This window comes from Acyrthosiphon pisum, chromosome A3 (genome assembly GCF_005508785.2).
Source record: "Acyrthosiphon pisum isolate AL4f chromosome A3, pea_aphid_22Mar2018_4r6ur, whole genome shotgun sequence".
Lineage (NCBI taxonomy): Eukaryota > Metazoa > Arthropoda > Insecta > Hemiptera > Aphididae > Acyrthosiphon > Acyrthosiphon pisum.
In genome coordinates, this window is record NC_042496.1 from 9,236,189 (window position 1) to 9,252,385 (window position 16,197).

The 16,197-nt window shown below is 28.8% G+C and overlaps 2 protein-coding genes across 4 annotated transcripts in view; one reads left to right on the plus strand and one right to left on the minus strand.

Annotated features, from left to right (window-relative positions):
- LOC100166529 (rho GTPase-activating protein 100F) overlaps positions 1–16,197 on the plus strand; it is a 38,384-nt gene that overhangs the window by 8,774 nt on the left and 13,413 nt on the right. The gene's annotated exons all lie outside the window — the stretch shown is intronic.
- Positions 9,666–12,829, minus strand: LOC100168591 (palmitoyltransferase Hip14). Its single transcript, XM_008183881.3, has 3 exons — positions 12,188–12,829; positions 10,765–12,104; positions 9,666–10,697 (listed from the first exon to the last, which is right to left on the minus strand). The coding sequence occupies exons 2-3, from the start codon at positions 12,090–12,092 to the stop codon at positions 10,145–10,147; spliced, it is 1,881 nt and encodes a 626-aa protein (XP_008182103.1). The 5' UTR covers positions 12,093–12,104; positions 12,188–12,829; the 3' UTR covers positions 9,666–10,144.

The window sequence follows — 16,197 nt, forward strand, 5'->3', positions numbered from 1 at the left end:
ATCGAACAAGATACTAAAGTTGAAAATCGTAGCATTATTTCGACTACTTATCGTGTACACAGACACAAAAAAAATTTTAAAAAAATAAAAAAACACACATCATTGTAAAATCAATACATTCATCGTTCCACTCAGAATCTAAAAACACACATCATTGTAATATCAATACATTCATCGTTTCACTCAGAATCTAAAATAATAATAACTATAAAAAAATATATTTTTGAGATTTTTTGGTTATAGAATAACCTACCTACGTGGAACCTTTTTTTTACATTTTCAATCCTTAACTATAAAAGTAAAACATCTAATACATTTTTAACCTCAAAATCATTTTAAAATTTAAAATTTGATAAATGTTGTCAAAAATTGAATTTTAAATGCTAATAAAAAAAAACTGTGCCTATGTATTTTTAATATTTTTCAACTAGTATTGTATCAATATATCAGGAGCCTTGCATTGTTTTTCACGCTTTTCGACCCAACAAACTAAATCTTATTGACATTTATAGAAAAAAAAATTATAAATATTGGAAACTGAAAATATCCATAACTCGTAAGCATCTCAAAATTACTCAAAATATATTAAAATTTTTTCAGATATAGGTATTGATAAAATAAACATATGATGTAAATTTCAAGTATCTATACGGTTATTAGTTTTTGAATTACAGCAAAATAAGAAAATCGCTAGGTACATCAGAAATCGAGTGAATATCCAATCTTATATACATTTGAACTTCAAACGTTCATAAAATTTAATTTGACTTTTAGGTAGACATTTTTTTTTTGATAAAGGTAGACGAACTTATGAGGAATCTTTAGTATTTTGTCAAAATCTTTAAATGCTTATAAAAAAAATTCTGCATATGCATTTTTAATATTTTTCAAATGTCATCGTAACAATATATTTGGAGCCTTGTATTAATTTTACAAGTTTTTTTACCCACCAAATAAAATTTTATTAACATTTATAGAAAAAAAAAATAAAAAAATTGGGAATTGAAAACCGATTTTGCGTGAAAATTCCCGTTTTTCAATAATTTGTATTTTGTTTTCCCCTCAGGTTTTGAAAACTATAAGTAATTTTTTACGTTTGACCCCCAAAGTACCAAATTCACTTACCTATCAAAAAAAAATACTGTTGAAGAATATCTAAGCATTTTTATTGTCCTAAAAGGTGATGAGAGACACACAAAAAAAAAAATTAAAATAAAACACACATCATTGTAAAATCAATACATTCATCTCTCCGCGCAGAATCTAAAATGTGGTTGGGTATGTTTCGTGAATCATGTTTCGTGTACGCTCTTTTATAGTCATTATATTTACATTATAAATATTCGATTCTTTTAATGCGTTAGATTGTCCAGAAAATAATGTCTGATATTATTTATTATGCGTTTATAGTATACACTATACGTATATGCATGTATATCAAGTCCTTTTTAAAAGCTACTCGTATCATTAAACTTTTTAACGTACCTCATTTGTTTGCTTTTGATATCGTGGAAAATGGAAATACAAAATCCGTCAGTGGTGCATCATATATTCATGTAAATATTTAATACTATATTAAACACACAGGAATGGTGATGAATATTGTATACTACAGTAGGTACCTATATGGAAAATAAATCTTCCCAACCCGTATAAATAGTATTTTATTTTGCATCATACAAATCATTCATTTTTTGTTCTCGTTGTATTTTAATGGAGCTTAAATTTCATCCTTTTCCGTGAATAAAAATCGTATCCGATCGTGCCTCTAAAATTAGTCGACTAACACTGACGCACGCAGTAGGCAACTATATAAATTAACAATTACAAAAAATAACCCCTAAACGACATGCGTTATAATTCAGATAGTCAGATTAAAATATACGAGTATGTCTCTATAATCGTATAGTATGTCTACTGTTTACGCTATTTGATATTTACATTAGTGTAATAGCACAGAAATCTGCAGTGCATATATATATATAGGTATTAGGTAATATACTATAAAGGTATATTATATAGTAATTGGTAATAATGGCTGCAAAAAAAATGACCAAGTACAAAATTGGCCAAAGTAAAACTGGTCACGAAAAAATTAGTCGAACAGAAAAAATGGTCATGCATAAATTATAAAAATGACCAAAAAAAAAATATATATTGTAGTTGTAAAAAATTGTTCTTTCAAAAAATATTTTTAAAAAAACAACAGTAAAATAACAAAAAGGTGGACTAGCTGCTGTACAGTAGGTTACAATTGAGTCACTGTTATGGATAGTGTTAAATTTGAATTCAATGATAAAATATTATTGTATAAGAAAAACGATTCTGAGCGAAAACGGTTTCAGCTTATTTTAATACTTTGTATATTTGATGATATTATTGTGAATAAACTATAAAGAAGTTTATATATAACCTATTTACGTGGAACCTTGTTTTAAATTTTCAATCCTTAGCTATAAAAGTTGAACATTTTATCCATTTTTAACTGCAAAATAATTATTTAATTTTAAATTTGATTAATTTTGTCAAAATTTGTACTTTAAATTCTTATAAAATAAAATTATGCCTATGTATTTTTAATATTTTTCAACCACTATAATAACAATATATCAGGAGCTTCGTATTAAATTTTCACGCATTTTTACCCAACATATAAAATTTTATTGACAATTCTAGAAAAAAATTGAAAACTGAAAATGTCCTTTAACAACTCAAAAGAAATCAAAATATTTTCAAAATTGTATGCTGTTTATAAATTGAAAATACAAACATTCATTGAAATTTTCATGTATATGTATCTACAGTTATTTGTTTTTAAATTACAACAAAATAAGAAAACCGTTACATGAGAAATCGAGAGTGAATATCGAATGATGTAAATAAATTTGTAAATTTTCATGATTTTTACGTATTTTGTCAAGATTTAAACTTAAAATGCTTATAAAAAAATTGTATGGATTTTTATTATTTTTCAAATGTCATTGTAATAATATATGAAGAGCCTTGTATTAAAATTTCTAGCTTTCTTACCCAACAAATTCAGTTTTATTGACATTCATAGAAAAAAAACTAAAATAATTGCGTGGAAACTGAAAATGTCCGTAAACTGTTCAAAACAAATTAAAATCTTTTGAAAATGTGTTATCGTGCATAGAAAATGCTAATATAAACAACCGGTGAAAATGTCATGTATCTACGATCTAACAGTCTACTGTTCACTAACAGAGAATATTCGTTGCTTCAAAATATATGTATTAACTTTTCAGTTTTCACCTATAGCCTATTATAGGCCTAGTTCTTTAAAGTATTAAAGATACCTGAATGACTATTGACTACGCATTATACTGATACTCGTATTTAAAACTAATATTTAAATTACTTAATTACTTTTTTGTTTTCCACCTTAATATGTTTATTGGTGAACTATCACTATTTACTTATCTATATTTAATTTCATAATTTGAAGCAGAATAAATTTCTAAAATATGTCTAAATTTCAAATATTGAGCAAATATAGGTTTTTATTTATTTATGAATATTTAAAGTTAAACCAAGATTAGGTAGTGATGTGGCAACGAGAATATCCCGAATTGTGTGATTCACTACTCCATTAATCTGTGAACTTAACTTAAATAAACTACATGGCGTTAATTCAATAAATTTATAAAATATATACCTATACACTATACAGTATATAAAGTAGTTATTTGTGTAATTTAATTTTTGAAATGTTTAGAATACGCTTTTTTTATCTTATTTTCTTAGATAATTTAAAACAAATCAAAATTGACCAAGTTAGAAGGAACAGGATAAGTATTTAATATAATACGTGAGAATAAGTATAGTTACATGTATACAGTGTATACTAGTTCGGGTAGGTATACTTCAATATTTGTATGATATAAATATTTACAATATATGCTAAGCTGAAACCAGAGAGGGAAAGTAAAAAATATGTAAAATATTATTGTATGCAATTATATGAGTAATATCCGTTTGGAGATATACCAATTAAAAAAAAATTAACCCCATTTTCTATTTGGAACATTTTTTTAACTGTTTAATATAATTTTAATTTAACTAAAATATAATATAATTACTTTATACTTGACATTTCCCTCGTATTATAATGGAACTCGCGAAAACGACAGTCGTTTTATAAAATTTGGAACCACAGATATCAGTGAACATCTCATTGTTTGGGCGTGTTTCTGACACTATTTTGGAAATTTTAAATTAAATAATATTATGATTAATTAGTTATGATCTTGAATTATATCTCGAATTATATCATATTTTGTAATACCTAATAAAATTATTTTATAATATTTAATAATACATTAATTCATATCATAATTGGTAATGATGATTAAAAATCAGAATATACAACGCTCGGGCTGCGCCGCCAACCAAAAACAATGCAGTGACATTTTATTGAAATATTGGATGACACTTCAACACTTGCCACTCCCGCATTATGGTTGTATTACAGTATATTATATAGACTATAGTACTATACCACGGTCTTATATTATAAGACCGTATGCTATACAGTATTACATCAAATGCGAATATACAAGTACTCATAGTCCATAGAGTTATATGATACATTGATACAGAGACTAAAGATGGACTATATACTATAGACCTATACCTAATAAAATGTGGCCTTGATTAATGTTTATAAACGAACAGACTACACATGATAGAAAATAGAAATTCGATAAACTAGACCGGTGTGAAAAATAATGCACTGGGATGTTTGGACCATATCATTTACATGGTTCATTATCCCGGTGCGGGATAATGTGGGGTAATTTTAAACCTGTCTAGTTTAGCGAATTTCTAGGTAGGTTGGTACCAAGGTGGATTTATTGGTTGGTACCTTCTTGATATTTAATATATATATGCCATAGTACAGTACTATTCTTAAAATCGTAATACAGCGCGTTACTCGGTGATTATTTTACCGATGTTTTCCTAGAATATTCTAGAACCATATCCACATTAATCATTATTATATATACGTAAATAATTTTTTTTAATAATGGCCATAGATGCGCGTGAAACTGTATATTGCAATATAACATGGGGCCTGTGAATAATAAAGTTGTTGACATCAGTGCATCTAATACATATTTTATTCATACTCATTAAACTCATTGGGGTATTAACTAGTGGGACAACACCCTCACCCTCCCAAAAATGATTAGGAAGAATTAATTTCTTATGAGATTTATTTTTTTGTCAATAATAACGGAAACTCGCTCGGTACGAGCGCGTACCGTAAGCAATATAGTCTTATCGGTCGGACGGTCCGGTTCGGACCACAGATACAGAGGCACAGCATAGATATCATTGATGGGTATAAATACGAACCAAGTTAAAGTCTATCTTTTTCTAACATTGTTATTGTACCATCTCTACTCTTAGTCCGCATGCTTATAGATTGGACTGAGTAGGTTTAAAACCTTACCTGAACTCGCCGATAAATATGTTTCGAGTTTTCACCGTCCGTAAATTCTGCCGTGAGAATTCGGTGGTGAATTCTGGTTCTATATTTTATACCCACTGTCTTCCGAAAGCCGACAACTAAGGTGAGCTCGTCGGAAGCGATCGCCATCCGCATTCATATTGTAACGCGGTATCACAGCTTCACAGCTACGTCGTCTGTTGTGTCTTCTGCTCGTGTCCAAAAGTGGAGATGGACACAACTCTGAAAATTTCACGGTAGATCATGGGTAGTGAATGATACCATGATTACAGCAGTCAATCAGAATACGATAAAAGGCAAACGACAAGCGAAAAAAATGTTGGTACTCATGAGCCAGGGCCAGCGGGTAAGTGGTAACTTATCAATCTTATGCGACAGCGGTCATCGCCGTATACGTTTTTTCCACGTTCGGGAAACTAAACCACCCCGAATATAATAGGACGTTTTAGTCTAGACTTAAGATTTAACGGAGCATGTACCTATATCAGCAGGCTATAAAAATAATATCAATAATAATAAACTTTGATAGAGTAGGTAAGTAGATACCTACCTACCTATATGCGATCGAGATGATGATCATAATGTCTTTTTTTAATATTAATTTGAACGGAATTATTTGCTCATTTTATTTTACTGCACTTTTAAACTTCAGTATAATAGTACATGACTATTTGATAACAATAATGACCTAATTAAGAAAAGAAATAAATGTATAATTAAATATTACAATTAATACAAAAAATTATGAAAAATGCGTTTTTCCTGTAAGTATGAATAATTATTCCAAACCGATTGCATTTTTTTCAATCCGATTTTTTCCAACTGTTCTAAACGTGCTTTCCTCACAAATCAAGTATTCAAATAGGTGGATAGTTGAGAAAATGATTACATCATACACCTACCTATCTAATTTAGAAGAAAAGTGTTTCACTTATTTCTATTTTGGTTTGACACATTTTTCAAATGGAATAAGTAGAGAATACCTACTATAATTAAATTAAAAGCTATAAATACACGCGCCTTTACACAACAAAAATGTATTTGTTGTTAGGTACTTGTTAGCTGCTGTCCGTTAAATACATAATAATTAATGACTTATAAATAAATTTACTTTTTATTATGTTAATACCCTTCAAAGTTTAAATAATTAAAAATACTAAATCAAACTATACAAACATATTTTTCATTATTATTTATTATACCTACCAACATGTTTCTTATAAAGTAACATGTTACATGTAGGTACTTACTTATACATAATATATTATATTGTATAATTAAAATCGTTTATTTTCACTCATTAAATATAATTTTGTATAAATATTTAAAGGAGTTCCCAACAGTTAGGTATAATAATTTAACAAAGGGTTACTGAGTACCTCCTTCATGACAGTGTCAGTGCCCAGTGGCATATGTCAATCACGTGTCAATCGTGTATTGCCAAAGTATAAACCTACGCTCCGACTAGATAAATATTATATTATATGCATAAGTTATACTTACATATTTTTATAATTGTTTTGTAACCAAAGACGAAGTCCTCGAGGAATAAGTTTAAAATACCAATACCTACCTAATGTAAATTCTAAAGAATAAAAATGGTTACAGTGATTTGTTATTTTTAGACTATGAGCTTTATTAAGAATTGTATTTTCAGTGTTAGGTATTGTGTAAAGACATCAAATATAAAGACACGCCCACACTCTTTTGAATTTGACTAAAATTGAATTTATTTATAATTTATAGGTCATTGACCTAAGAATACTAAAGTTCATAATAATTAATAATATTTAAAATTAAAAACACGGTTTATATCGAAGTCAATTGCTCATATATCGTATATTTCAGTTGTAGTAATTGATAATTTATGCGTATTAGGAAATATCTTTAATAAATATAAAAGTACCTATACCTGCATAGACTTAAAATTCCTTATTAAAAATTAAAACCTACACACACTATTACTGGCACAGTTGTTGTAGATAATATAAATTTATTTTTAACAATGACACAATATTCATCTGTACAATCCAGTATATAAGAAATCAATTTTCTATACAATTCAAACTCAAATATTCAATAAATACATTCATACCTGTCTTTGCCAAAAGCCAATGATTTTAAATTATAAAAACACGTTAAATACTTAAATCACGATATCGTCTAAACTGGTAAACAAAAGTGAAAATAGTGTAATTATGTCGTTCGTATGTAGTTACTTATACAGTAAACTAGGAAATAATTTAACATTTAAACAGTTTATGAATTCATATTTCTTTATTCATACATTTTGACAAACCAGATTTAATATCTACAAAATGACTAATACCAGCTTACCTTTAAAATCAAGTAGCACCAGCTACTTTATGCTTACCTATAATAAGTCGCTCCTCGTTTTAACTTCCATAATTAAGTCATCATTTATAGATAATAAGGTCATAAGGACATATTATAACCGCATAAAGGTATTAAATATTAATGTCTTAGGTATATTAATAGGCTTTGAACCTTTAACCTATTGGCTATTACATATTATTATATTATGATACGTATTACTATATTAGACATAGGTAAAATATATAATATTAAATATTTTGTGACTATGTAGATACTTATATATTATTACTAGAAAAAAGAAAGTAAATCTATCTCAATCCATAATAAAAAGTACCACCGCGTATTCAGTTCGATCAGGCCGGCTGCAAATTGCAATTACCACGGTTCGGCTTTAGTTAAATATTGATCCGTCTGACCAACTATCTTCCGATAGATATTGCATAATATTATGCATTCACATATCAACAGTTAAATTTGATTATATAATTTCCGGTTAATCTAGAGAATTTGTCATACTTTTATTCGTCACTTCATCAACATACCTACCTACCTACCTGTACCTATAGCTATATACTTTGTGTAGGTAGTTTTGGATTTGTCCTCAATGAGTTTGAAACCTTTTCCAGGTTCCTAAACTAGCTAGGATTTTAATGAATAATAAGTTTTCCGGATCTTTTAGGTTCTTATCGGTTCTAAGAAAAAGTCCTGTATTTCAAATAATTGAATATTTTATTTAAATGGGATTTTGTGGTAATCAAATAATTATTTTTCATAGAAATATTTTTGTTTTGTACATAATATATGGTATTTTTAATTTTTAATTCGAAATAATCGTATTGTATTATGTATTAATTACGACCGACAATCATTAATAATAACAATGATTTATTTACACACATACCTACGGGTTGTTATTTGTAATATAACAAAAATAATCGAATAACAATTTGTGTGAGTTTTTCTACGAATGTTTACAAAATACCTACGAATAATAATATTTATATAGTTATTTATAACTCTGTCTTACATTATCACACTCACACATTGACACATTATATTTTAATTTATATTTTAATTCATGCCAAGTGTTTGTATTTGTTCTTAAATACTTTTTCTTAAAATTATTTGAAATGTATTTTAAATACTTTTTGAATGTATGTATTTGTGTTTTGTATCTTTATTAAAATGCAATTTAAACGTATCTTTTACAAAACTGGGCCAAGTTATGACTCTGAATAAAAAATCTACCTAAAAAGCAATAAGTAATATTTGAAAAAATGCATATTTAAGAACCGGTAAGAACCGGAACCCTTATTTTGTAATTTTAAGAACCGGAATCGGAACCGGAACCAATCATTTATTTATTTTAAGAACCGAACCGGAACCAGAACCGAAAAAAATCACTAAGGTCCCTGCTTAAAATATCCGTAAACAGCTCAAAAAAAGTCAAAATATTTTGAAAATGTTATGGTGTAAAAAAAATGCTAATATAAACATTCAGTAAAAATGTCATGTCATTAATTGTTTTAGAGTTACACCAATAACCAATTTTACATAAATATTTCCGTTTTTCGTTAATTTTTTTTTTGTATTTCTGGTGCTTTTGAAAACTACTGGGAATCATTTACTTTTGAATCCCCAATGTACCAACTAGATTCGCTTTCCTATCAAAAAATATGCTGTTGAAAAAAATCCAAGCATTTTTACTGTCCTAAAAGGTGATGATAAACACAAAAAAAAAACACACACACACATCATTGTAAAACCAATACATTCATCTCTCTGCTCAGTCTAATAGAATTATACAAATTTACAGACCCAAGTCATTAGATACTTATGAATCATGGCATCAACGGAAATTAATAATTTATATTTATATAGTTATACTTTATACATGAAAATAATACAAATATACAATTATTGATTGATATGCTAGCAGCTAGCCACAAATTAGCTATTTTCTACAGTACTAAACTTTTTCATTGATAAAAATCGCAGATACAATTTCAAAACATTAAATCAATAAATAATCAATTAATTGTTTTTATTTAATAATAAGTGAAAAAAAATAAGCTAAGAGTTATTTTTTTAATTTAATCAGTTCTCATACATAATCGGGTTCAAAATACTATGAATTTTACAAAATTTAACATATTATACAGTACAATAATTATTGAAATTAAGCCAAATCACATAGAAAAAAATAAACATACAATAAAAATTTAATAATATTGAATTATTATTCATGTTAACATTAATATTAATAATTAGTAGTTTGCAATTTATTGCTAATTGAAAATATAATCAAAATATTTAAACATATTCCAAATCAGGTTTTACAGCAGAAAAATTCAATTCCATTTCAGTAAAAACTTCAAAGTCACAATAATTGAACCATACTTTCTCATTTAAAAACCTAGAACGAAGACAATGGCACTGGATGAAATCCAACAGGTTTTGACATTTACCACGATTGTAAGGGCTCTTATATCCTTTTCCATGTGGAATAAAGTGCTCGTAACGTGCAGCATTAATACGTTCATTAGTAGTCATACCGAGCCAGACAATTTGGTAGGTCTGACATCCTAACAGCATTGATACCCAAATTGAATGTAAAATAGCATTGATCATAATCCAACTGACCCAAGAATCTAATATGAGAACTTCCCAAATGACATAAAATATATTATAATGAAAAGTTTGCTCATTAAAGTGATTTGCCATATTTAGATATTTTATGCTTCCAAAAATAATAAAACCGCACGCTACAAGTAGTGATATAAGATATCCAATAAAGTGACGATGATTTGAAATACCAATGCAATTGTTCACCCAAGGACAATGATGATCAAACTTTGCTATACATCTATAAACATAAACACAATAAATATTAACTAATCTGTTCTATACAATAATTAATTTACTATTCTTACCTATTACAAATACTACAATGTTTTGATCTGATTGGCTTTTTAATCAAACATGTACTACAAAACACATCCGGACTAAATCCAGAGCTTTCAGCCAGTTCAATGATAGCACTATATTGATCATTTTTAGTATTTGGCACATATCCTGGATTGCCATTCCAACTGTACATAAAGTTGTACCACAACAATGACGTAGTAACAAAAAAACCAACTGAACACCAGAAACTTATGATGGGTAATATCCAAAATATCCAAGTGACGTACATCCAAAATTTTGTTGCAAGATAAACAGACACAGGCAGTGTTTCAGATACTGATGCATATGTACGGTTTAGCTTATACATAATGAGATAGCCAATAATCAAACAACATAATTTCGCTACATATATCATGTGAGAGTCCAATACAAATCCAATCACATAAAACGCTACAGAAACGATTAAAGTAGATATAGTTTGTTCATTTAATTTTAATAATAAAATATTCTTTGGTTTCATTTTATCATCCACAGTTTTAAGTGTATTCATTCCTATCCACACCTCTGATCTTGACTCATGAATTAAATTTAAAGCTGTACATCCTATTGAATTTCTAATTGTCAATGGCGATCCTCTCATGACTAGAATACTAATGGCTGTTGGATTCCGACTAATCAGTGCCCAATGAAGTGGAGTATTCCTATGCACATCATCTTGTATGGACATAGAAGCACCAAGGGTTATTAAAAGTTTAGTTGGATCAAGTCCTAATGACTTATACGAACTCCACATGAGAGCAGTCATTCCATTTTTATCTCGTAAATTGACATCTACACCTTTGGCAATCAAATAAGCTACAATTGCTGTAAAACCTAAGTTTGCAGCAATATGCAAACAAGCGCGTCCTTCAACGTCATAAAAACACGGATCTGCTCCTTTGCTCATCAATAATACTACTACAGATAAATGGCCTTGCCTAGTCGCCCAATGTAATGGAGTTGCTCGTAGATCACCTCCAACAGGGTCCACAGCTGCGCCTTTTGAAATGAAGTATTTAATTAAATCAATCTTATTGTTAATTGCGGCCCAATGTAGGAGATAAATATTTTGAGGATCTGGTTTGTTTATATCATAACCACTTTCAATTATTTCTTTACACCGGTTCAACAGCCCGTGCTGAGTAGCTCTGACGATATCAAAGTTTTTTGCTTCGTCGTCTGGAATATTTGGTTTTCGAGTATTTGGTGTCTTTTTGGTGAACACTGGTACAGCGTCTACGGTACTTTTGGCCGATGATATGGCACCACAGCCATCCTGTATAAGACTGAAGTGGCCACATGACGAATGCATCATTCTGTAAAAATTCTGTAAAATCGTCAAGGAACAATGAAAACTTGTGCAGACCAGACGCTAGGAATATCTACGATTCGATTTTCATGTACACTTACCTAGCGGTCTATATCATCGGTACATATTGATGAGCGAGTTCCAAGTATTCGGAACGTCGGGCGCCAACCCCGAATTACAGTATTGCATGTATCATACAGTTATCATTCATTCCCTCGAGTATGTACGCATTGATTTTCGTACACACGTGAAGTACCAACGAATTACAACGGCGGATGACGAGATCCACTGTTAATAATAAATAAACAACCGGACGAATAACTTGCAATTTGTAACTTTACAAGTGACTAGTTAATAGTAATCCAAACGGACTCAACCGACCGAGAGCCGAGAGGTTTTTGAACAAACACAGGCTGCGAGACGAGACTGATAGTGATTTGTTGTTGTGTTGATAAGGCGGACTGTAGCGCACTGTCTACGGTAGTACCGCGGTTGATATTAAGAGGGCGTGCGTGCATCTATTCTGCCGTCTATATCGATCGTGACGTCGTAGCACTGACCCAATTTCGGAAGCGCGGCATTTTTCGTATCCACCACAAACGCAAGCCACCCCTTATACCACCCTATATCATTCGACAAACGTAGTCGCACACATGGGAACCATGCCCGTGTTGTAGTGTAGTAGTATAGTACCACAATTCCGCCGGAGTGATCACTATTAGGGCCGTTAAGTCGTACTGAGCCGATCGGTTTGATTTTAAATACAATCCATATATTATTATGACTTAATGTACCTACTGGCATTTTTTGTACAGAGTACAACTGTGTTTTTGACGCATACTAATCTGATTATTTAAAAATTATATTTTGACTGGGATGCATACAATATTATGTGTGCACCCCCATGGGCGTGCTCATGAGAGGGGGGGGGGGTCATACAATCATACTGCCGATAATTAATATAAAAAGTTACGGCACTGAGTAGTAGTACTATAGAAATAGAATAGTGGTAATAAATAATACTAATAATATTAGTAGTTGGTACTAGATATTAGATAATATTATGATATACAGATAAAAAATTTTTTTCATTCATTAAAAAATACTTTTTTTGAACTCGAAAAATAGTTTATATATATTTCTATTAAAAATTGGACACATTATAAGTTATAAACAATAGTTTTTCTCTTTGAATAAAATATGATTGACCCTCGTTAATTTCCAAATATTACAAAACTGACGAATATTATTATTGCGGGGGAAAAATATATTATATATAGTATATTAGTTAATACTCGAAAAAGTATTCTAATTTGTATACAGATTAATATATTTTTTTTAAATGTGTTCGAATACGTACTCGGAATTCGGAATACTTAAATACTTGTTTATTCAAATTTCAAATGCATATTCTGAATACAAAATAAAAGTATCATCTATTCTTTACAAGACTTCTTTTAGAAGTTAGAATAATAGCTTAAATACCTATATACTCCATGCGTAATTAAACTAATAAATAATAATAATTAAATAAGCTATTGCTAATTGCTATACGGACTAAAGATTACTGATTAATATTATGGGCCCCTAATTATCTGTCTCTATTAACTGAACAATACATATTCCGTATAATAAAATGTTTGAACAACAATTTAAAAAAATATTTATGGTTTATGCGTGATTGTCGGTTGATTGGTTGATTGTATAATACAATGCATAATACAATTACAAACATTTTTATTTAATAAAACAATTTTTATGTCAGAATTTAATAATACCTACATAGTACATCAAATTAAATGTCAAAAACTAAAAATTGATTAAAAATCATTCACAAAATATTCCTCGTTTTCTATTTCGAAAACTCGTTGAAATTCAGGTTGGCTGTAATGTTATTTCCAATTGATAATATTCACAAAGCATAAACCTATTATAAATTTTTGTTTGACTATTTTTTATAAGTTCAATTTATTTATTACACGTTTCCACATTCTGAAATGCATACCTATGTGATATTTATAAATCTTAAATGAATTTAAATTTAAGTTAATCAGCAGGATCCTTTGACATTTTTTGAAAACATACTAAATTGCAAAATTAAAACCGTTCTTCAGCTACATTATCTGGATTCAAATCTAATCATTTGCATATATTGATTGAAATAATTATTGTTTTATAATATCGATAAATGTATTGTTTCTACTAAGATTTTCTTTAAATAAAAATCCGAATGACCCATATCTACCAAGGTTTTTTAAACTCTGGATAAAATCAGTATTGAAATCATTCATCAAGGTATTGTATAATATATTATATACATATTGACATATTGTATTGCATAAGCAAAATTTTAGACTATCGTTACTTATGTAGTTATGTCAATATAAAATAAAAGACCGACAAAATACAAAATATTGGAGTTGGGCAGTGAGCACTCGTCTGCTCTCTTCGGCATTCGCTCAGCTATATAGGTGCAGATTATAGACTTGTACTCTGTTTTGTTGTTGATATTAATTTTGAAAGCAACCATAAATCATTTTAGAAGCGTTTCTGACCGGATTCCGTTTAATATCACGTTTACTGATATAACTTCAAAATTGTTCAACGTTTGTCGGTAGTTTTAGAGCAACTATATAATGAAAAAATATTGAAAAATGTCTTATCAGTTATCATCAATGTCCAGACATTATGATGAATATTATCCAGACTTTATTTCTGATTTATATAACTGTTCGTTTAAATGCTGCATGAAACTTTTTGATTACCTATACTTCTTCTACACGAAAAAATAATAACAAGATGATAAAAAAAATCATTATCTTAAAATCACTACATTTTTTCTTCACTCTTGGATTAAATTATTTAACATCGATTTGATAGTATATTATATTATTATTATTTATTGCCAATGTTCTGAATACAACAAAAATATAGTGTTTGTAAATAGTATTCAATGGTAACTGGGGAATGGCGATGGTTATCTATGTACTAGTATCAATGTATCATTGAGTATATAATATTGTAATATAGTATATATTCAATGCTAGTATGTAGACTATTTTGGTTTAGGTGGTTAGAAGATTGGAGGAACAGAGTCGGACAACATTTGTTTGGTGGAATTTTTGCACATATGTATATTAAAGTCTTTATGGTTTCACTGTCCCAGAATATGAGATTCACAACGATACTTAAAGCAATACAATTGGTAGTTACTAGAGGTAAGGTATAACTGTTTAACCTGTAGCACGATCCTTCCTACATAGGTAATATATAATGTATATATATTATTACCTATGCCTTTCTACCACCGCCCCCGCGGCCTGCATAATGACCTACATGTGGCTATATTACCTTATAAACTGCAGGGAATTATATTGTGATTTAGTGATCAGTAATAATTAATACTAGTAGGAGTAATAAACTTTTTTTATAGTAGGTAAAATATAATAAATACTGCATTATAAAATGGTTAAAGACTAAAGTAGACCTCGTTTTACTTGAGTTAAATAACAATTAACTGGTTCTCATGAAATTACTATCGGTATTTATTATATTACGTATGAGTACGGGTAATGGGTAGGTACGCTACCTTTACTTAAACAATTATTTACATTATAATAATATGTACTAAGTATGTAATAGTATACCCAATTTATATCAAAAACTGAATAGTACCCAGGTAAAATGTATAAAAGTATACCATACTTATAGAAATGGTATGAAAGTAACATTGTAACTATAAAGATATGGTAGACCAGGTAAGGTAATAGTAGTATAGTACGAATACTGATGAAAACTTTAACCTATAATATGATTTACCGGTAATTTGAATTTCGGACATTTACAGATTGATTTCTAACCTAGGTACAAAAAATAGTTTAGTCAAACACCGATTTCTGTAGTTTTGACTTTTACAAAACGACTAACGAGATTTGACAAATATTAGGATTAACAATCAGTGTCGATGAAAATCCGAAGTTTTTTTTACCAATAGTGTGATATTTTTCTCCTTTATACTTGTATATAATTAATATAATATATTATTAATTATATGTTAACTTAAAACAAATTAATTACTATTTAATAATTATTATAATATTATTCCATATAT